General features: G+C 35.2%; 1 protein-coding gene and 1 pseudogene across 14 annotated transcripts in view; one reads left to right on the forward strand and one right to left on the reverse strand.

Annotated features, from left to right (window-relative positions):
- Nucleotides 1-24,029, forward strand: part of FRYL (FRY like transcription coactivator) — a 228,821-nt gene that overhangs the window by 66,730 nt on the left and 138,062 nt on the right. Inside the window, exon 4 of one of the 14 annotated variants that reach the window (XM_016128140.2) lies at nucleotides 13,139-13,247. The exons of 12 other annotated variants lie outside the window; for them this stretch is intronic. Coding sequence is in view for 1 of the 2 variants with exons in the window: in XM_016128138.2 (XP_015983624.2) it covers nucleotides 19,095-19,131 (37 nt within the window). In the remaining variant the exon portion in view is untranslated. Of the gene's footprint in view, nucleotides 1-13,138; nucleotides 13,248-19,069; nucleotides 19,132-24,029 lie in introns of all 14 variants that reach the window. One more of the 14 variants, XM_016128138.2, reaches the window with a different exon arrangement.
- On the reverse strand, nucleotides 22,283-22,401 carry LOC118609002 (annotated as a pseudogene).

Raw genomic sequence — 24,029 nt, forward strand, 5'->3', positions numbered from 1 at the left:
CATTTTCATTTCATTACAAAGTGTTAATGACTCCATGGTACATAAACATTTAAATAGTATACTGGTATACCGTCTCCTGAGGTATTCAGGACAGCTCACTAGCAGAACAACCAAAATGTGGCACTTATTATAAAATTACAAATGCATTTTGGTTGAGCTTTCAAGGCTGCCATGTACATTTGACTAGTAAAGAAAGGGAAGTGTTCTTACTAACTAGATTTCCTTAATAAGTGATCTTTTCAGTTTTATTTTTGCAGAACCACTGTATCTTCAGAATAGCTCATTTTTGTTTGATATATTATGTAGTGGATAGAGGAATAGCATGGCAGGCCTGTTACTTTTTAGAATTTTTAAGTGGCAGGCCTGTCACATTTTAGTGATTTAAGTGTTCATCAAAGACTGGATTGTTAATAGAGAGTTGAAAGTCCTGGGAGGACATTGAGATGCGGTTTTCTTCTGACAACTCAAATGCTTGTAGTGATAACAGAGTGAAGGAGGTGGAGAATCATTTGGAATTCAAATGTGATAAAAAGGTCTTTGGGCACAGCAGTGTCCTGGAAGAACCCGAGCTCCAAATTAATCAGTTTGCTATGGAATTTCTGGCCTGACCCAAATGATATCTTATATTCACTCTGTGTAAAGAAGTTCAGGAATTTTTCTTGCTTATACAAATGGGATTTGGAAACGTTGGGCTTAATAGTTTCATGAAATCATGTTTCCTTATTTAAGAGGGTCTTTGGAGTACTTTTTAGGCTGTCTTCATCAGAGCATGTAGAAGAAGCCTTATTGGATTATTGTATTCATGCCTTCTCTGAATCTATAAGAATTCTCATGGGAGAAGGGAGACATTGGGAAGACTCACAGGTGTGATGGGAGGCAGTGAAGTATTGAGAAAGAAGTGGTCGGGGCTTTAATCCAGACTTAGCTGAACTCTACCAGTGACTGACTCTGTGACCTTGAACAAGCTGCTTAATCTTTCTCGGTCAGTTAACCTCACCTAACAACTTGAATGATATGTTCTTTATAGCATAGTTTTCAAGGTGATGAAAAATGGTAGCAACATTGACACATAGTTCAATGCTTGGTGGCTATTGATATATGCAAAAACTTTTGGATTTTTGTCTTGGAGGTAGATGAATTAAATTTAACTAGAATTTATTCTTGGAGCATTCCATCATAGAAAATATTCAAGGAATTTGGATCTAGGTCTTTTATTGTGCGTAATTCCAAAAAATTTTAGCATGTGATTTACAGCTATAGGGCAGTTCACGGGGGCTTGAGTTGCACCACCTTTTCCTGTGCTTCCTTTTTTGTCCACTGTGTGTCCTCTCCCAAATAATTACTGGCAAATGGTTGTGTGATTTAGAAGTCACTGTAACAGTATTGCTTCAGTAGTTTCTCTTGGCTATTTTTAAAGTTAGTCTAACACTTCTTACGAAGGATCATTTTAGGCTGTTTCCTCAAGTTACATGGATATATATTTTTAAAAATTGGGACATTTAAGTATTGCTAGAGTTAGGGTAAGGATCTTCACTTCTTTGGCTTTTATAAAGGACTTGCAAGAAACTTAGTTGAAATAAAGATGCATCTTTCTCTTTTTAAGGGGTGTGGAATAGTTTCCTCTCTATCCCACTTACTCTGCTTTTTCCTAATCACAGAACTGGTATTTATCTAGTACATACTGATATGATGATACTGATTGGGAAAATATTACAATATCATTTGATATCTAGTTTTTGCTCCATGTCTACCCCTTGCTACTTGAGTCCTCCTGCCCTACCCTAGGACCCTGTTGAACCACCCCAGCTTTCATCAACTAAAGGATGAGTCCTAGGCACACCAGGACTTGCCTCCACTTTGACCTTGTTCTAATTGTTCAGTTACCATACCTTTTTGGTGGCTGACTATTTTCGATGAACAGTCCTGCTTATTCTCACTTAAGGAGCAAAGAAAGGAGGTATTGTATCTAAGATAAAATAATTGAAACAAATGGGGTAAGAAAAATACACAACTAAATAAATGTTAGGCAAAACATACTGAAATAATAAAGGTAGAAAAAGATGAATAAGATGATAAAATAGTATATATCAGAATATGCTAAAGAAAATAATAGAGGTGAGATTAGAAAACACAGTAAAATGGGTTCAGATGACTAAAGCTAAATATAAGTTTAAAATATAACCGAAGGAATATACTAGAAAGGTTAAACAAAAATAAAGTGTGGTATTAAGAAAATTCAGGAAGTAGCATACAGTCCAAGGGTTGACTCCACCTGCCTACAGGTAGTGTGCCCTTTGGGTTGAGGCAACTATGAGTATAAGCTTCCAGTCCTGGTGACTTGCTGAACCTGGAACTCTGCAGGGGGAATAGAAGGCTCTGTGTGTCCTTGGTGTTGAACAGTTTCTTTCAGCCCCAACCTCAGCTCATTATTCTCTGTGTTAGGACTCTAACTCATCATCCACTAGCTTCTGTTATTCCATTCGACATATAAAAGTATTGTGTCTTTCACCAAATAGTAAGCTCTTTGTGAACTGAGTTGATCTTATTTGTGTGGGTATCCCCAGAGCTTAGCCCAATAGGTAGGTACTTAGTGAGCCATTAGTAAATGTTTGTTGGTTGTTAGTGTTCCCTATCCTTTGGTTCTTGTCCTTTATATTCCAGAGTAAGTTTTTACTTGTTAAGGAGAACTGCTGTCAGTTGCCCTATTTAGCCCACTGACTTTTCTTTCAGAGTCATCTAGCACATTGCTCAGTGGGCAGTGGATCCTGAGGCAAAACCAGCCTTCCATTAGTTTCAAATGAAAAAAGAAAAAGAAAAAGAAAAAAAAAAACATTGCATGTTGAGGAAATGTTGACTAGAACAGAGGTTAGCAAACTTTTTCTGTAAAGGGCCAGATAGTGAACATTTTAGGCTTTGCAAGCCACAAGTCTTTGTCACAGCTATTCAGCTCTGCCTTCATAGAGCAAAAGGAACGTAGATGATATGTGAATGAATGTATATGGCCGTGTTCCAGTATAACTATTTACAAAGACAGCTGATGAACCAGATTTGGCCTGTGGTCTAAATTGTTCCAACCCCTAAGCTAGAATACAGAAAATTCCTAACATCTGACAGTTCCATGCAGGTAACTTACCTGGGAAATAGAAGGTGGAGGCTTTGAAGAAGGGTCCAAGATTATACTTATTTGTATTTTCTGTAACCCTTGGAATAGTGTTTTTTATCCATTGTAGAAGTTCAATAAATATTTATTGATTTGACTTGGACTCCAACTGTATCACTTATCCTATTCTCCCTGGGCTTCTGTCGTCTCATCAAAATTTACGGGATTATGTTATGTGATCTTTAATGTCTCTCCAGCTAAAAAAATCTGTGATTTTATGACAGTTTGTAAAAGGCTAGATGGTTTATTCTTTAAAGATAAAAATTGTTGGCTTATCGTATTTTCTGTATGCCTTCAGTATCCTGATACAGAGTTCTGGATTGGTTGCTTTTATCAATCATTCTGTTTGTGGACTTTTCCACACTGGAACTCACTGTGTCCACTAGGCTATACTTGTACCTTCCACCGGTCTCTATTACCCTATTCAGCCAATTTATTAAGCCTAGTCATAATTTTGTTTAAAAGGATAAATTAGCTATAAAAGTAATCTAGACAATCTCAGGTGATTATACAAAGATGGTGATCTAGATGAGGATCAGTCATTTGTCTTTTAGAATTACATTTTTCTAAATTCTGTATCAGCAAAGCAAAAATTCCATCATTGATTTTTTGCCATTTAAACTGTTAAAGAAAAACAATGATCCAAAATAATCCTAAGTATTAGGATTATTAAGGTATTAGTAAATTTTTACCATCTTACCTAAATTCTAACTTCTTTTACTTGAACTTTTGATAGGTTTTGCTTTTCTTTTTTTTTTTTTTTAAGACTGATTTATTTAAGATTAGATAAACTGATCTTTTATATTGTTCTCAAGAAGCAGCATAAACTGATAGGTATTTCTAGTTTACATCATGGAGAAACTTTAAGAAACTCTGAAAAGTCCTTATACGTAACACAGAAAATCTCTCTATTGTTTCTCAGGCTTCTAAAAGTTTCCCAGTCTCTATTTTTAAATAAGTATTGATGTGTGTTAAAAATATCATAATGTTTTTATATTAAAAAGTAAAATATTTTTATAGTGGTATAATTTAAAGTAGCTCTTCTTAAACTTAATGTGCTTAAGAATGACCTAAGGGCTCTTATAAAAAAAGTAGGTTCTGATTGACTAGGTTTAGAGTGAAGCTTTAAAGAATATTAAGATTAGGTTCTTTCAAATTACTTTTAACATAGTACATTATGATTGCACTTACCCATCCATAAACATTTTTTGTGTTTTGAGCTGGCCCACTTAATTCTGCTGGACAACCTTTTCATCTTTTCTTAACTATTAGTCCTCCCCTTCCTAAGTGTAATTTTGGTCTTTATATTTAGTTGCCTCTGTGGTTTAACACTTTCTTTCCTTTTCTCATTTAGTCTCTTCCTCTTATATTTTATTACAGACTTGCTGAGTTACCCCATTGTTTAAAGAAATATTTTAAGAATGATAACAAAGATGACTCTAACAATAACAACCTCTAGTTGATTGAAAACTTACTATGCTACTGATATTGTAGGAAAAATTCAGAAAGACAAGCATTGGCAGGAAATAGTGAGCCTTTACTTTGTGGTGGGTGCTTCACACATAAGGTAACCAGAGGTCTCTGGAGACCCTGGGCAGTTGACGGTTTATATCTCTGTTCTGGCATGTTGATAGTGCCTATTTTCATGTTCAAAAAAGTACTGCTTTAGACAATACATTTTAATGTTACGCTGTTCATGGTTCATAGAATTTTACCTATTTTTTCCTGGTAGGTTTCACTAATTGTAATACATATACCCCTTTCTTCCCAGTACATCTGTATAATGTGTATTAACAATAGAAAGTACCTTAGTATTAACAATCTGGTTTCTTTTCAGGAAATGAACAAACATTGTGTGTGTTATAAAAATACAAATCCAATAAATAGTAGTGTTTTTAATAGAAAAATTTTAATTTTGATTTTTATTAACAATATTTTCAAAAATTATTTCACAATTAAAAATAATTGCCTAGATTTCTTAGGATCTCAAGAATCAATTTTAAATATATTTAGAAACAGATTTTTTTTTTTTTATTCAGGAAATAATGGAATCTCAGCACTGGGGCAAATGACAGCAAATTGGTATGGTTTGTGAGGGCAAGGAAGAAAGTATGATTACAGGGTCGGGACTGCTTCATTTTAAGCATAGGAAGCAGATTTTTTGGTTTTATGTGTGAAATATATAAAAAGAACTTAAACCAAAAAGCTAGGAACAATTGGGCTATTAATAAATACCCTGTGTCAGGAAGGTAACCTAATTGTACCTTATGGCATGCACAAGTAATAGAATTGCAGCATAGGTAACCACTCCCAAAATATAGAGCTTATTTAAAATGCTTCTTGACTGGTTTTATGTTGCTAATTTGTGAATATATTTGTGCCATGGTCCAATCTGTGACATTCATATAAAGCATGTCTTTATTAGAAATGCTTTTATAGCTATAACCATTAATTCAGAAACTTGATTTAGACTTATAAAATAAGCAGTTAATTTGGACATGACCTGAAACCTTTCTATCCAGAAATCTAGATAAAATTCTGGTCCAAATGTTTCAGGAGCAGGTTCTCCTCATTACTAATTTATTTTGTTTACCCTTTCATAGTGCTTTATTTGAATTATTGTCTTTTTGTTGTTTTATATTTCTTCAGTTTAATTGAATCTGTTAATTCGTAGTTATTGTTGGCTGGCAAGTACTTGAAAATAGTGAATTCAGTTTTTCTTCCTCATTAATGGAGAAGACAACTAGAGAGTTTGTAGGATTGGTGGTTTTCCCCTGTGTCCTCCTCCTAATTTTAGTCCTGACATCCCTTTTTTACTTTAGATCTATACAGTGAGAACTCTTCTTGATGTGACCTATGCCTGACTTATTTCACATTTAGTACCACCATCTGCCCAGTCACCTAAGCCTAGGGGTCACTTGCATATTTCAGCTTTACTTTTTTTTACCCAATCTTATTTTCAGTCATTATCTCTTACCGTATCAATTTAAATAGCCCATTGACTTCTGTCGGATTCTCAAGATCATTTGCCACCTAATCAAGTAGTCTGTCTGACCTTGTCCCTGCTCATAACTTTTCTACAGCATTTCTTGGAGCCTCATGGGTATTTTGGAGGTTCTTTGTGGGTCTCCTCAGGTAAGTGGAAGAAGCAAGTGGGTAGGACTGGTGCTCTAATGTTGATCAGCTGTAGTTACTTTGATTTTAATCTATTTTCCCTTTTGAGGTTAAGCATAAATATTTATTCTTCAGAAGAAGATCCACTCCAGAACGGATTTCAAATTCGATATTCCCTCAGAGTGGACATCCGTGATCAGCTTAACTCAGTAGGGCCTTGTGCAGTTTTCTCTGTCACTATACCCCACTTTATTGCCTTCACAGCACTTAATCACAATTCGTAACTTTATATTTGCATGTATGTGTGTGGGAATACACACACCCACACCTACACACATGCCCTTTATCTCCACCATTGGATCCTAACCCTCCCAAGGGCACAAAGATCTGTTTTCCTTAAGCACCTGGCCTGGTGCTTCAACACAATGTTTACATCATTTGTATTTAATGTAATTAGTGACATGATTGGTTTAAATCTATGCTGCTACTGTTTCCTATTTGTCCCATCTGTTGTATTTTCTTTTTTTCCATCTTTCCTTGCCTTCTTTTGGATTAATGGTACATATATTTTTAAAAATATTTTAACTTATTCTGCTATTGTGATATTATCTTTTCTATTTTTTAAACTAGTTGCTCTAGGGTTTACAAAATGAATTTCAACTTATCCCAGTTTCTTTTCAAATAAGAATATAACATTTTATGCATAATGTAAGAATCTGAAATCTTGTTTACCCCCTCCATCCTTTGTGCTATTGTAGTCAGATGTTTTATTTCGACATATGTGATAAACCTGACGGTATGTTGTTAACCACTTTTGCTTTAAGCAGTCAACTAACAAAGGCAATTTAAAATGAGAAATAAAATGTTTTCTTTTTACCGGCAAATGAGCCTTTTCTGGCACTCTTCCATCATTTGGTATAGATTCAAGTTTTCATCTTATATAATATTCTTTCTGCCCGAAGAAATTTCTTTAACATTTTTTTATATGCAAATCTGTTGCAGGCAAATTCTTTCAGCTTTCATCTTTCTTGCAGAAGTTTTTGCTTGTATCTTGACAATATGTTTTCAATGAATATAGAATTATAGATCACTAGTATTACGCTTTACGTTTTTCAGTGATGTCATTCCCACTTCCGCCTATAGGTTCAGATGAAACGTCTGTGTTCATTTTTACCTTTGTTCCTATGTATGTAATGTGTTATTTCCTTTGAATGCTTTTAAGATTTTCATTTTGTCATTGGTTTTCAGAAGTTTGATCATGGTATGCCTTGGCGTGCATTTTTTGGTACACGTATTCTTGCTTGAGGTTTGATGAGAGTTTTGTATGTGTGGGTTTAGTCTATCAATTTAAAAAATATTTTCATCATTATTTTCCATTCACTCCTCTGAGATTTCAGTTACATACGTATTAGACCATTTGATGTTTCAAAGGTCGCCAAGGCTTGGTGTATTATTTTCATTGTTTTGTTGTCTGTACTTGAAGAGTTGCTGTTTCCATTTCTCCAGGTTTACTCATCTTTTCTTCAATGGAAGCTCATCTTCTCTTGGTCCCACTCAGTGAATTTATTATTTTTAGATACTGTATATTTTATCTCTCAAAATTCTCTGAGTCTATTTTTAAAATTTTCCATCCTCTTCTTATTGTGTTTATTTCCTTTTAAGTTCTTCAGCCTTTTAAAAATAGCTTTTAAAGAGCCCTAATGCTAATTCCATCATATCTGTCATTTCTAGGTCTGCTCTATTGATTAGTTTTACGGGTCACATTTTCTTATTTCTTGATAAATCTAATGATTTTTAATTGGATGCTAGACATTTTAAATGTGATGTTGTTGAAAACTGGATTTTGTTACATACTTTTAAAGAGTTAGCTTTGTTCTGGAAGTCAGTTACTTGCAGATAGCTTAATCCGTTAAGACTTGTTTTGGATCTTTTGAAGCTATGTTAAGGAGAATTTAAAGTAGTCATTAATCTATTAGTAAAGCATGACCCTTCTGGAGTATCTACCCAGTGCCTTGGGTATTCAACTGTATTACTTTCTCAGATTTTCCTTGTTTTTGATGACTTTGATAGTGTTGAGGAGTACTGGTTAGGTAGTTTTTAGACGGTTCAGTTTGGGTTTATCTGATTTTTTCTTCATGGTTAGACTGGGGTTATGGGTTTTGGGAGGAGGAGCACAGAGATAACAAGTCATTTTCACGACCTATGAAGAATGTATGCTCTTGACTTATCACTGAGGATGTTAACCTTGATCTCTTGGCTGAGGTGTAGTGTTTGTCAGATTTTTCCACAGTAAAATTACTCTTCTCCCTGCTTTCTTTATCTCACTCTTCAAAAGGAAGTCACAAAGTGTAGGTCATAGTTTTAAGGATCAGGGAGTTATGTTTCTCCTTCTTGAGGGTGTAGTACCTACATAAATTATTTGGAATTCTTCCAGGTGTGTGTCAGGGGACCCCAAGACCATCCTCACACTTAATAATCTGTGAGAAGGACTCAGAGAACACAGCATATAGTTGTACTCAAAGCTATGTATGATTAAGTAGAGCAAAAAGATACTAAGCAAAATCAGCAAAATGAAAAGGCCTGTGGGGCAAAATCCAGGGGAAAGCCGGCACAAGCTTTCAGAGTGTCTCCCAGCGGCATCACAGAGGAGGCAGTTGATTGCCCAGCGGTGAGCTGTGGCACCATGGGGGAATGTTACAACCGGAGGAACTCCTTAGAGACTCAGTGCCCAGGATTTTTACTGGGCTAATCGTATAGGTACCCCTTCCCTGACACATACCCAAATTTTAGACTCCTTGGAGGAAAGCAGATGTTCAGCATAAACTATATTATTTGTTCCAACAGTTTAGGCATAGTGAGCCACTCTTATTAGTTCTGGAAACAGTAGGGCTGTCTTAAAATCTAAGTTCTTAGATGCGAGCCAAGGGCCAGTCTCTAAAGCAGGACTTTCAAAGGATACCAGTCAGGCATGCTAGGTCAACTTTGTTTTGTGCAATGTGAGATTTCTCTCTTATTTATTTAATCATTAATTTATATCAATATAGATTTGTGGATATTTATTTTATTGTTTGGGTTATATTTCAAAGCTACCTTGTTTATTTTTGTTGCTTTTTTACGGCTCTGGCTCCTACTTTCTGGCTCTACAAGAAGCTCTAGCTTTATCTTCTGTGTTCCATGTTCAGGCCTAGATTCAGCCATTTTCCGAGGAGACTTGCTTTCTTTCTATAATGGAGTTTAAAAATGTTTTTAAAAATTTATTGTAGAAAATTTGGGGAATAGAGAGAGTAAATAGAAGTAAGTACATTAACAAGTAAATGTTAGTTGGTATAATTACTGTTAATGTTTTGCTGCATTATTTAATGAGGGTTCAAAGCAAAATATGAAGTGATTTTTGCATCCCTTCCCTTCCCTTCCCTTCCCTCCCCTCCCCTCCCCTCCCCCTCCCTTCTTCATTCCTTCCTTCCTTTTGTATTTCGGGTATGATGTTAATTACCTAATAGACCTGAGGGCATCTTTTCTTCCATTTCTAAAACCTTTCAATCTCTTTTCTAAACTCCAGTAAAAGTGAGGATTTGGAAGATTCTGAAATTTATGGGGGCTACCGAAGGCTCTAAGAGTGATAAGATGTTTGACATTTAGTGTGCAAAAACTTGCCAAGTTTGTTTTTCTTATATTATGGTTGTTCTGGATACCAGTTCAATCATTTCCGAGATATTTAAAAAGGTGTTAATATGAAGAGTAATCCATATATTTGCTCTCCTAAGAATGTTAGTAATTAAAGACTTATTTCCTTTGAGTAGGTAGAATATTAAATTCCAGTGACTTGTGTGATATTTTTAGTTAAATCTAAACTTTGTTTTATATTGAGGAACAATTTGTTTGGATCCTATATCTAAAGGGCTTTTTTTTTTTTTTTTTTTTTTTTTAAGGATTTACTGAGAATTTTTCCTGGTATACATTCTTTTAAAGTATTAGAATATACCTCTCTCTACTGTCTTCTTAGAAATGTAAAGGAAATAACTATTCCATAAATCCTTAAAATGTCAATGAAAGGGCATAGAATTAAATGGAAATTGATTAAAAGAAGGAGAGAACCTACTTCCTAACTCCTTGAGGGCAAGAGAGCTACCACAGTCATCTTTTGTGTACTCAGTGCTTTATAGTATCTGTCCCATGCCAAGAGGAGCTCAAGAAAGGCTGATAATACTGAAATTGTGACTTTCTTAAAAATACTCTAAATCTTATTTAAAAAGTGATCTTTAATACATAATAATCTAAAAGGTAGAGAGGGACATAGTTGAAGGAAATTACCCAAAGTAGATTTTTCTGCTTTGCCAAAGATACGGCAATAAGCAATAATTTCTGCAGCTGTCTGTTTATGGTGACAAGACCAAACATATATGTACAACTTGGAGAATTCTGAATTTATTGAAAGAATAAAGTAAAAATTTTGACTGTTCTTTTGGCAAACTTGAAATAAGCTTCGAGCTATGTTTATTTCTGTGATTAATCTATAGGTTAAGAATAGAGAACTCACTTGAAAAATGCTAGGAGTATTATTATTTGTGTAATTTAAAAATATAACTAGGAATTGAGGGATTGAAAGAGCATTCAAAGTATAGTGAGTGAGACTTGTCCTGGTCTTCTAAAAAGGATTTTGTTGGGTGTGTATGTAGTTCTTCTGGTTAATACTTTAGCGATTTGTGTGATAAAAGTTTAGTAAGGGTTTAAAAGTTTGGTAAGGGTTAGAAAGGAAATACTTTTCTATTAACCGTTTGTTAAGGTTGTGATTAATAGTTGGAATAGTGCCATTACTTATTCTTTACATTTCAGAATAAAGTTTAGAGCCTAGGCTCTGTCTACCTGGGCCCATTTAATTATTTTCTATGTAAATGTAGAGCACCATTTTCATACGCCCTTTATCTACAAGGAAGTCTTAGTGAATGTAAAATGGAATTTGCAAAATAAGCCCTGAAATTAATTTTATACCTCTGTATCTCAAAGAAACTTGATTTGCTTTGGCTGTATACACATTGTAACAGAATGCTTAGATATAATAGAAACTTTTAAGTTTTGACTTATTTTTTTAGATCTATGTAAACAAAACTCAAGCAGAAGAAAATCCCTTTTTTTAAGCTTGCAAGGCTATCATCTATTATTTAAGCTCCCCCCTACCAAAAAAAAAAAAAAGTTATCCTACTCTGACATTCTGTATAACAGTTTTGCTTGTTACAGTTCATAAAGGTTTACTAGGAATGAACCTTGATTACTTTGATGGGACATTATAGCCAAATAGTATTAAGGTGTTTTAAAGATTTGTGTGAGGCTATAGGCTTATTAGCTCAATAAGGATAGAAAAAATATGGGAAAATATCTGGGCATATGCCTCCTAACTTGTCTGCTTGCTGATGTGGTTCAGTTGAGTCTTGGCATTTAATGGTATAGTTTTTATGGGTCTAGATCAGCTTATTCCCCTAATCTGTTAACAGCTGTTTGATGAAAAGAGGATTGTATGTCAAATCACTTTGGAGAATACTTTAATTAAAAAGAAAAAAATAAATTGGTTTGTGTATAACTCAGAGCCTTTGTTCGTTGACCTACAATGTTGTTATATGAGAATGGGATGCAATAGGTAGTGTTTTTGAACCGTGGAATGCCCTTTATATCATGTTAACACTTCTAGGCACTTGAGATCCACTAGACCTGGCAAAGCCCTGCTCTTACCTGATCCTGGGATATCTCTGGTCAAGATATGCCCAAACAATGGTGTTCTGGTATTGGGGTTCTATGTAATTAGCTTTTGAAGCCCTGATTTGAATGTAAAGTTTTGGGTCTGTTCAGAAGTAGGACTGTTTTAGACTTACTCAAGATTTCTTGGACTATTCTGAAGAAGTACAAGCTTTAAATACACTCCCAACAATACACTTATTGCTGAATATGTCTTAATGAATATGATTATCTTTTTCCTTTAGTGTATGATCCTTATGCATTTGGTTATGAGTAAGTTTATTCAGTTATGATTTTAGTCACTGAATTTACTTGTTTTTGTGGTTTTTACAATACAGTAGTATACATGGATCAATAGTATACATGGATCCACACAAATGTGCGCCATATATGGAAAAACACTTGCCCTATACGCCTTCAAAGTCATAGTAAACTAATTATGAGGTCAAGATATTTTTCTTCTGCTGTTCATATAAAGTATTTGTTGGGTTTGTGAAATTTTTCTGCTGTTTGAAGAGCAGTTAAGCTTTTAATAGTGTTAGTTTTCAGTTTTAAAACAGTTTCTATAGGAGTTTTAAAAAATGTGCGTTTTATTGGACCAGAGGATTTCTTGCTATTCAATGATAATGTGACTGTTAAGATTCTCACAGGAATTTTGTGCTATATTACTAGAAGACTATGTTTTAATATAATCCTGTTATTGTAGTAGAGTTCTCTCTTTTGAATAAGTTGTTTGCAGCAGAGGAAACTTTGTCCTGAGATGAGCAGTTTTAGAGGGCTGATGGAGGCTCAGCCGTGGTGTTCATTACATCATCTTTTCATTCCATTAGCCAGCATTTTCTCTGGTGGGTTAAGTGAGGCGGTGGACTCTGCATCATCACAAGCATGCTAAGAAAGTCACTGCCTGGGTGTGTAGAGGGTGGAGAAAACTTACTATTAAAATCACCTTAAGAAAACTGATAGCAGAGTGGGATAAATACCACCGATTTTTTTTTTTTTTTTTTTTTTTTGGTCAGCTGTTACAGGAAGAGATTTAAAGAGCTCATGATAGATCTAAATTAATTTTTTATCTCTAAGGCCCTGAGGGAGTGAGAAAAGTTGACATCCGAGGATAGAGCTCTACCCTTGTTTGTTTAGTTGCAGTAGTGAGTCCCCTGAAAGCTGCTGGAGACACAGCTCATCAAAACTGATAACAGGAACATAAACAGAGATCATTGCGGCCACGTGTATGTCTACATAAAGAAAGGTGAGAATGTCCTTCAAGGCACTTATGGTAAACTTGTAAGCTTTTATTCAGTGTGATGGTTCATCTGCATTCAGCGGCGTTGCACTATAGTTGTGCGTCACTGTGAGACTGCATGGTAATGAAGCCAAGGCACTGTGGGTCAGAACTCTGCTGCCGTGAGAAGAGGAGGGACAGCAGCTGGGGGAGATAAATCAACAAATTCGCTGCTGCTGCTGCTGCTGCTGCTGCTGCTGCTGCTGCTCCTGCTCCTGCTGCTGCTCCTGCTGCTGCTGCACCCAGTTGAGACAATGTTGAGTCTACAGGATTCTGTGTTTTTTGAAATAAGCATAAAGTCCTTGCTAAAGTCCTGGAGCAGCAGCTGTAAGTATACATGCCGAAATGGGAGAAGCGCTGAGGTATGATCAGTGCCATTCCTTGCATGCTGATTCTTTCAACCAGCCCACATTGAGGAATATGTTCTTGAATGGTAATCAGTAAGATAGAAAATCTAGACCTGCATACCCTGGGCAGTTATAATATTGGTGGTTAAATATTCTTGGGCAAGCCTTGGCTTTCTTGTTAATTTGTATCATTCTGGCAAACTTTCTCTCGGTCAGAAATGAAGGAAAAAGATGACAAATAGACTCTGATCTCTGCAGGGTTATGGGATACCAGTACTATTCCATGGTTCTGTTAGCACAAAATGTTTGTTAGAAGCAGCATCAGCAATCTTAAGGCATCAGACGATTTAGTATAATGATCATAACTTTCCTGTATTCCTGTAATTGAAGTTACAATGAGTAATTTTCATATGTATTAAATTTTCTGATAAAGAACATTCAGGGTGATATATTTCACAGTTCAAATAAGTCAATAAAACTAGTATCATGGGGCTCGTATCTTATCTAGAACTCCCTTTCTAATATGTAGATTTGACAGAAATATTGATTTTGTTCAGTATTTCCAGTATTTTCTAATGATACTTTTCTTTGAAGATCTCAAAGCACTTCTAGAAATTATTTATTACCAAAGTCTTTATTTTTTTTTTTTGCCAAAATTATCTTATAAATATGATACTAAACTAATAAATTAAGCTAAGTTTTGGTTATAATATCTGTTTTGCCCAAGCAAATTTGAAGTAAAAAAAAAAAATGTCTTTTCCAAGGTCATACAATATAGCAAAGAACCAGAATTAGAACCCAGTTGTTCTTGCTCCCAGCTGTGCTGCTAGTGCCTGAACAAACTAATGAATAAAATATGAGAGGCTACGTTTACTTTTTTCCAGTTAACTTTTTACCAAAATATTTATTTTGTTTTATAAGCAAATAATACAAAAGACCAAAGTCTTTTGATATGGTGGAAAAAACCTCAAGATAAAGCATCGTAGAATATAATTTGAGGAGATTTGTATTATGCCAAATATGCTGCATTTATAATCTTTATTTTTGATTTGTATGTGATTCTTCCATATGGAGATACTGTCATGTCAGGTGGCAGAGAAAATTGTATTAGTTCTAAGAAAGTTTCTGAGTGAATATACATAGTTAAAATATTGAGAGAATTATAATTACTGGCTAATTTAAATTAAATACTTTTACTATTTAAAAGGGTGATATAGAATACATTTTTATAAAATAAACTCAAGTATGATTTCTAATTTGTCCGTCTTTCCCCATTTCCCTTCCTTTTCTCTCTTTCCCCCATCCTCTCACCATGTACTTAAAAAAAAATAGTAATACAGTGTTATAGTGAGAATGAAACTATAATTAATGGATTTTTACAGAGGAACAGTATGCTAGATTATTTCACAGCAGCTTGTCTTGTGAAAACTTAGTTTGCTTAGATACTTGTGAACTTCGTGGTATTTTGTTTTGTAACCATTTAAACATTTCTGTATGTCATTGCCTGAACCTGGTAACCAGCCACAGCCAAATCTCATGTAATCGCATTCCCTCAACCCAAGGGTATACTAAAAACATATTTGTAAAGTCTTTGTTGTTAGCTGTTAATAATATAATGATTCAGTTTGTGGGCATTTCATTGCCCTTGGGGATTCATAGTACAAGTCTCCCTGAAGGCCTTTTTCATCTTTGTAAAGCAATAGGTTGATACAGAAAAGAAATTACAAGTCTTATTGTTCAATAAGGCCCTAACCATGTCTACCCTAGCTCTGGAACATGGGAGAATGTTTTTATTTCACCAGCATCTGGTGAAGATATCTTTTTTATCTTCATTTAGCACTATTGTATTTAAAATAGAGTAAGAGGGAGGATTAAAATATGTTAAAGACCCTAGAAAAGGACAGTAGTTAACTGTTTCTTCCTAGGAATGTTTTCGTACTGATAACAGTTGACTTAACCAATGTTTACTGAGCATATCCTGTGCTGTAACAAAGGTGATTTTTGCTCATAAGGAGATACTAGTTTTTGGCAGAGCAAATATACATGAAAAGTTAACAGAAGGCAGTTCCATGAGAAATGTTGCATATGCATTATGACTTACCAAGTGACTGTTACACACAAAAGAACAGGAAGTACAGAGATGGAGAGGATCATATTGAACCATGGGGAGCAGAGAAGACTTAGAGGGAAAGGAATTTAATTTAGTTTGATTTTGAATGATAGGATGTTTCCCACAGTACTGCCACCCACAGTCTTCCTGAACTAGAAACCAGGGATGGGGCAGACAGCCCTCTCATCCCTACACCCTGCTCCCTACCCCTTTCAGTCATTTATCAAGACTTGTCATTCTTCCTTCTAAAATGTCCTTAATCTCTCCTGCCTTCTGTTGCCACAGCTGCTTGTCGTAGTTCAGGCCTCTCCCTTTCTATCACCTGGATTATTGCCATACCTCCTTTTTGTGCAGTTTGCATCTTCCACATTGCTGCCTAGAGTTCCTTCTAAGCTACCTCTCTGAAAGTCTTTTCTTCTTACTTCATAGTCTTTACCCTGTGGGATGAAGCCCTTCATCATCTGTCTAGCTCCTGCTCATTTCGTTTTTCCCTTCTCTCGCCATACTTACCCAGTTTCTAGAGATGCTATGTCTTTATACCTGCTGCTACCTTTGCTTAGAACACACCCCCTGGCCCCAACCTCTTTGTCAGCTTCACAGTGAATTCCAGTTCACCTTTGAAGACCCATCCTTTCTTGAGTCACCCAGATATTTAATGCGTTATCTGTTGTGTTCTTCACTTTAAACATCATTGCATCATACACTTATTGCCCTGTTCATGTCTTTCTCTGCTACTTGAGTATAAGCTCTTGGAAGGTATAGATTGACTGTGTTGGTGTTTTATTTGTATACTTACGCTTAGTTAAGTCATGGTATTGCAGGCAACTAAGATAAAGCTTAGGGATGTAGTCATTTTTGTTGGAATGGATTAACAATAGGAAAGAAGGTAGGAGGATAAATTTATAACCCCTCTTATACTGTGTGATTATTATACACTAGTGATGTCTCTTGGGAACTGTTCCTAACGTAGGAATACCTTAGTGATTTCAAAAAAGTTCACATTTCACTAAATTCTATTTAGTAAATTTCTTGGGAAGAACAGAGAAAACCCTAATTTATTCATAGTCTTTGTTTAAAAAAAAGATATGGGAAATAATTTTTCTATTAAATAAATTATATATTTCAAGTGTTGCTCATATCCCCCCCAAAAAGAAAAAAAAATGTATTTGTTATTGAACATAACTTAATGGTAATGTATCATTCTTTCTCATTAAATATAATAATGTTTCATGTTTATAAGATACATTTGCCATGATGAGTATTAATGTTAAATGCTGCATTTTATATTAATCTCTGGAGGCCCCCGGGTTTCAAGGGCTGCTTAGCTGGCAGAATGTTGTTGCAGTGCTGCTGAAGTTTGATTATAGTTGAGCCTATTTCTTTCAGTAACAACAATGAAGTGACATTCATATGGCCTAAATTCAGGATTTTGTCTCTGTGCCAACAGTTTTAGGCATTACTTCTTTTAAAAACTGAATCAGGAACATTCTGTTAAACCAGCTGTGTAGTGAATGTTATCATTTAAAAGATTGGCCTAGTTCTCCAAAATTGATAAGACAAGGCGAGATTTAGTACTGAGAACTATCCAGTTATGTATCTGCAATGTTAATTAAGGTCATAGATACATTTATTATTAATACCTCTCATAAACATTAATTTATAGACTTTGCATCCATAATTTTATGAAAGCTAGTGTTTTAAAGAATTCAGTTTTTATAACAAAGAAGAGATAAATTGATTTACATTAACTACAGTTTTATAAATTAAAATGTGAATAAGCTACAGTCTGTTAAACTAAATTGCATATATTACTTAAAATTTTAAACAATGGGAAAAGTTCATAAACAGAATGTTTAATGCTCAGAGATGTTTTTTTTCCTGGATTGCAAGAATATTAAAGAGCACAATTATGCATTTATTTTAATTTCAGTTAAAATTATTTGATTAATAATACTTATTTATTATCATTTATTGAAGTACTTATGGGCCTGGTATTGTAAGTACATATTATACTTGAGTATACGTACATGTGTGTACAATCACATACATATGTCCATTTATTAAACCTCATGTACTCATGAAATTTGAGGAAAACTATTATTGCTGTTTTTTTTAAATAATAGCTTTGTGCTATAATTCACATACCATAAAATTCATCCCTTTGAAGTGCACAGTTCAGTAGTTTTGAAGGTATTTGCAGAGTCGCACAACCATCACCACTTTCTAATAGTAGAATGTTTTTATTTCCCCAAAAGGAAACCTTATACCCATTAATCTGTTTTCTGTCTCTGTGGATTTGCCTATTCTGGACATTTCATATAAATGGAATCATATTGTACGTGTTCTTTTTGACTGTCTTCTACACCGTATTTCCAAGATTTGTCCATTTGGAGCATGTATCTGTACTTTATTACTTTTTATGGCTGAATAATATTCCAATGTATGTATACACCACATTTTGTTAATCCATCAGTTGATAAATTGCTGTTTTTATTGAAGAGTAAATTGGGGCCCAGACAAGTTGAAGTGTACGAAGAATACCCCTCCACAACACACACACACCCACACACACATACACACACAAAATTCTTTATCTAGCCAACTTTCAGTAATCCTTCATGTTTCAATTTAAAGTCTTCCCTGATCTAGTGATACTTCAGCAAAGTGTGAAGGAAGAAAGTTAACAGTTTGGGGGCAGGGTGGGTGGGTGAGCAGAAGGTATAGCATGTGCTGGAAGCTAGAGGAAATATGGCCATTTTGTCTGGAGCAGAAAGGTATGGGAATGAGCTGGAAAGGTACTAGACCACATGGAGTCTTGAAGACTTTGTTATGGATTTTGGTCTTAAACCTAAAATAAACGGGGTATCATTGCTGAACTTTCTGACAGTAGTTGGGGTGATTTCATCAGACTTCTAGTTTTCATGGGATGGGGACAAAGAGGATGGGTAGAGAGCCTATGCAGGGAGATGAGTTTTAGGATACTATTTCAGTAGACCAAATGTGAGATGAAGGTTGAACAAATGAAGAAATGTTATTTCTTTACTTAGCAAACATGTATAATGCCCACCAGATGGATAGGTACTTTTTTAAGTGCTTTACAAATATTAACTCATCTAGTTATGGATGTGGAAACTATGTAAGAGGTAGGAATAGTAGGTTTGGATTTAGATATAGATGTTGAAGGAGATTTTTATAAGATGAATTTGGTAGAGTAATTTATGTTCTGATTAACATTAATTTCAGAAATGTATCCATTGAGAATTAATGTTGGTCATAATGGGAAATAATCACCTTTTGCTTATTGCTAAAATACTCACCCTCTCATCCCTCAGAGAAATCTCTCTGCTTTAGGATGTGATGCCTGGACAAGGAAGCCTACTCACTGTGCTACTAAGTGAGTATTATGCATTCTGTAATGGTCCCCGAATTTGGAGTTCCTAGCTTCAGAGAGCACTGAATTTAGGAATCATGGGCCTGCTTTATCCATTTTTTGAAAAATACTCTAACTCTTAAACTAGATTTACCTCAGTTTACAAAGGACTAACTCTACATCTTCAAGACTAAACATTTTGCATTGTGAGAAGGACAGCTGATTATCTGACTCATTAAGTATTTGGTTTTAGATTTGTTTTAAAATTTTTCATTGGTAAATATTAAAATAATGACAGAGTAATAATGAAATAGAAAATATGAAACCAGGAAAATGTGACACAGATGGTTATAGTAATCATAGGTGTCTGAGAGTATTTGAAAAGGTCAGTGTCATATCTATGGTAAGTTTCAGACCCACTGTTCCATAAACCTTGATGTTTTGTAACCGTTCCTCTTTTGTATCTTTTGTCATTGTTGTGTGTAGATTTAGTCTTATATCAGGCCCTAGGTCCAATCCTACGCGAAGATGGGGAGTTTGAGAAAGCCCTAGCTCACTAGTCCAGGTGCCTCAGCATAAGCCTAACCTCATTGCAAGATCTGGCCTGATTTTGCTTGTCAGTGCAAGTGTCTGGTTGGCTACCTATTCTCATATCAAAGCCTCCACCTCTAATCATCTGTATTTCTTACTTCCTGAGCCCTGCCTTGTCAAACTGTTTGCTGCTCCATTTTCTCCAAATATGGGACTCTGCTTTGCCCTTCAAAAGTTCTCATCCAAGAACGAAAGCAAAAAACGTGCGAATCAAATTCTGCTGGCATACCTTTTTAGTGATCAGTCCTACCTCTCCCCAGGTGGGTTTAATCCATGTGAGATTAAACATGACCACATATTTCCTGTTCTTGGACTTTGAATTACACATCTGTTTGCCAGCATATCTGTTGTTCTTTCGTGGACCTTCCTGATGCTTTGTACTTGTTATCATATTCTTTAGGTGCCCTGTTCTCCCACAATTAGTTAAGTTCTCTTCCAGTTCAGCCATTGTGCATACAATACCAGTATTAACAGCCAGAAGCTATTCTATCACCCCCTGTACTGATCGCTAATTTTTTTAAATATGACATCTGGCAGGTATCTGGCTTATTTTAATGTTTAGGCCCCAAATCATTGGATTCTGGCCTTTTCCACTACTGGCCAAATTTTTAGACTTTTTTTTTTTTTTTTTTTTGGAAGTAACCATGTTTATAATCTCATTATCACATTGGTAAGACAGTTTGCTAGCCTTTTGCAGGGTGGAATGGGCTATATACTCTTGATTATCCTTTCTCCTAATCTGTTAATGGATGATGTCAGAGCACTGCCCGTTCAGTGGAATTTCTGAGAGTTTTATTTTTAGTCTACTAGTTGGTTTTCATTAATTTTGCTATGTCCCATTTTAAACTTTTGGCTAAAATAAGTAGTGTTTTAAAGCTTTTAACAAAAACAGTTAAAAATCCATTTGGATGGGGAAAATTGTAAAATTCAAATTCCAAATTGTCAGACCTGATTCTACTAGAAGAAAATGAATTGTAAAGGTGATGTTAGTTCATAGTAGAAAATCATATGAATTGTTTTAGAAGCTGTTATTTTCAGTAATATTTATCGATCCATGTGATACAGGAAGTAATTAGCAAAGGCATTCATAAAAATTGAAGAATGAATTAATATCCATTAACATGTAACTTAGTAATAATGTAACATAACAAATACAGATTTGTTATGTTACATTATTACTAAGTTAAAAATCCACTAAATGGATTTTTCTTTGTTTAAAATAAGCCTCACGGATGTTTATAGCTGCTTTATTCATAATCGTCCGAACTTGGAAGTGACCGAGATGTCCTTCAGTAGGTGAATGGATAAATGCATTGTGGTATATCCAGACAATAGAATATTATTCAATGCTAAAACAAAATAAGCTATCAAACTGTGAAAAGACTTTCGGGAAACATAAATGCATATTACTGAGTGAAAGAAGCCAGTCTACATACTGTACAATTCCAACTATATGAAATTCTGGTAAAGGTAAAACTACATGGAGATGGTAAAAAGATAAGCAATTGCCAGGGGTTGGGGAGAGGGAGGGATGACTAGATGGAGCACAGAGGATTTTTAAGGCAGTGAAATTACTCTGGAGGATACTGTAATGGTGGATACGTTTGTTCAAATCCGTAGAATATAGAACCCATAGAGTGAACTCTAATGTGGATTCCAGGCTCTGGGTGATAATGATGTGTCTGTCGATGTAGGTTTATCAGTTGTAACATGTTCTAGGGGTGTTGAAAATGGGGGAGGCTATGCATTTGTGGGGGCAGGATGTTATATGGGTAAACTCTGTACCTCAATTTGCTGCTCTAAAAAAAGTTTTAAAAAAACAAGAAGTGAAAAAAAAGACAAAATTTTAGAGCAATATGTGAATGAGTCATTCTTTTATACGGAGACTATTGAAGAAAAGAAAATGTAATACCAAGTAAACAGCTTTGGTAATATTCTTGAAGGTAAGGTATGTATGTTTAATCCACAGTAGGGATTGCCTGTATCTACAGGGTGGACTTCAGTTATACTTGGATTTTCCACTGCATGGGGCTTTGTGCCCCTTACCCCTGAATTAGTCAGGGGTCAGCTGTAGTGCATTTTTATGCAGAGTATGGGAGCACTATATTGCCATGGTTTGATGTCTAAGGCCTAGTATGTTTCAAATAGAAAGAAGTCACTTTGGCTGTTGTTCGAAGCTGTTATTTTATCTGGTAAGAGGCAGGAATAACTGTAAAGAAAGACTTTTGAGGAGTTTACATTGACTATTATTAGGATCTTAACTTAAAATTTAGTTATGCAGAAAATAGAAGGGAGGATTACTTTCAGTAGTGGTGAGATTTGATGCCTAGATATAGAATGTAAGGCACAGGGAGGAGTCTGTGATGGTTCTGAAGTTTACATTGTTGAAATCTCACCCTTTGAAATGGGTAACGAGAGGTCGAGGATTGACCGGGCACCGTGGCGTCTAGTTTGGGGCACAGACAGTGAGTATAGCAACGTGACTGAAACTCAGAGAAAAATCGATTCAACAAGATTTCTAGTACGAAGTGGGAAAACCGTGTATGACTATTTAACTTTTTTATTATTTTATTTTATTTTTTTACACCTACAGCACTCAGTCTTCCAAGGTGTTCTCTCATCCAAGTACTGACCAGGCCCGACCCTGCTTAGCTTCCGAGATCAGATGGGATCGGGCCTGTTCAGGGTGGCATGGCCGTAACATGTATGACTTTTTAAAATTAGCTTTTTGAATAGGTTTATTGATCCTTCACTTTGCTTCTTAGAGCTTTGCCCCTGACATGCATTTATTTAACACTCTCTGAATTGCTTGATGGATGCTATTTGTGGTATTACGTATATATAACTTTTCCTTATTTATAGTGTCTGTGAAGCTTTTTAGTGATCAAAATTAGTTTTAAATAAAATCATTGTGTAGAACCTACTGTTTCATTTTAGAAGCATAAGTGTGAGGCAGTGGTTTTCAGCCTTAACACACAGCAGAACACTTTGGGGAGTTTTCCAAAACATACATATGCCTGGGCCGCACTCCAAAGGTTTTGATTCTGACTTAAGGAGTTGTCAGAGAAGCCAGCCAAGACCAGGATGGGGTCGGAAATCTTGACTTACGGGTAGCTCCATAGTGTAGTGGTTAGCACATTTGCTTTACATGCAGAAAGTCCTGGGTTTGCACCCCAGGTGGAGCCACAAACCATACCCTGAGTGCACCAACTCCCCACACCGCCCCCCCCCCCCCGACGATGTGCCAGGCCCCTGGTGCATGCCGCAAGCGTGTGGGAGGAGATGCTCTGCCTTCAGAGATCCAGTTCTTAAGGGGAAACTACAGTATCCATAGGTTAGAGGTGGAAAGTGAGGGAGGGAGATTAAAGAGGGGAAAAAATAAATAAATCTTGACTTTGAGTTACTATGAAGTAGATATGAAATCTTTTTTAGTAGGTGGAATCATAGTAAACAGTCTGACAGAGACAAGTTTTTGTATTTTGTCAGTTTACTGTTTTACAATAGGAAATGTGCCAAGTGTATGTTAATGCTAGAGCTAGCAGACCACCCTTTGCTCTGCTTGCGGGGTAGGTCATACAAAGCTAAATTACAATCAGAAAGTTGTATGGAGAACCTGAAGATCAAAGAAATTAACATCTGTGATGTTCTGTGATAGGGGTCAGAATGCATATCCTTTTGTCCAGCCTACTGAACTGTACTTAGATAGACATTACATTTCTATCAGCATTACTTTAATTGTTTAATTTTTCTGTACCTTGCCAACAATAGAGCTAATTATTCTTTTAAATATTTGCTACTCTGATGTGTATAAAATGAAAACACATTGCAACTTTAATTTGCATTTTCTGGGAACTACAAAGTTTGCATATTTTTTAAATCATTGTCTTTTTAGGTTTGTTCTTAACGCGAATTGCCTAAGTATATCTTTTGCCAAATTTTCTGTTATGTTGTCTTTTTCTTGTTATTTGTAAGAGCTCTTTGAATATTTTATATTTTCCATCATCTTGACTATTTTTCTCCAACTTTGTTCTTTCTTGGTTATAGTATAACTTGCCTTATAAATATTTAAAAATTTTATTTGGTTGATTGCATTTATCTTTTTTTTATAATTTTGAGTTTTCTGTCTTGGCTAAATGTCTCTCCTCTGCATTGTACATGTTGACTCTTAATTTTTTTTGAAGACTTACAAATTTTTTAATTTCATATTCATCTGGACTTTGGTTTTGAATATAATATACTTTTTTTCCAGATGAATAGTTAGATATTATAATAAGTAATATCTAGCTAGATATTATAATAAGTAATCTACTTCCCTCTGATTTTACCCATGT

Source organism: Rousettus aegyptiacus, unplaced genomic scaffold (assembly GCF_014176215.1).
Source record: "Rousettus aegyptiacus isolate mRouAeg1 unplaced genomic scaffold, mRouAeg1.p scaffold_m13_p_10, whole genome shotgun sequence".
Classification (NCBI taxonomy): Eukaryota; Metazoa; Chordata; class Mammalia; order Chiroptera; family Pteropodidae; genus Rousettus; species Rousettus aegyptiacus.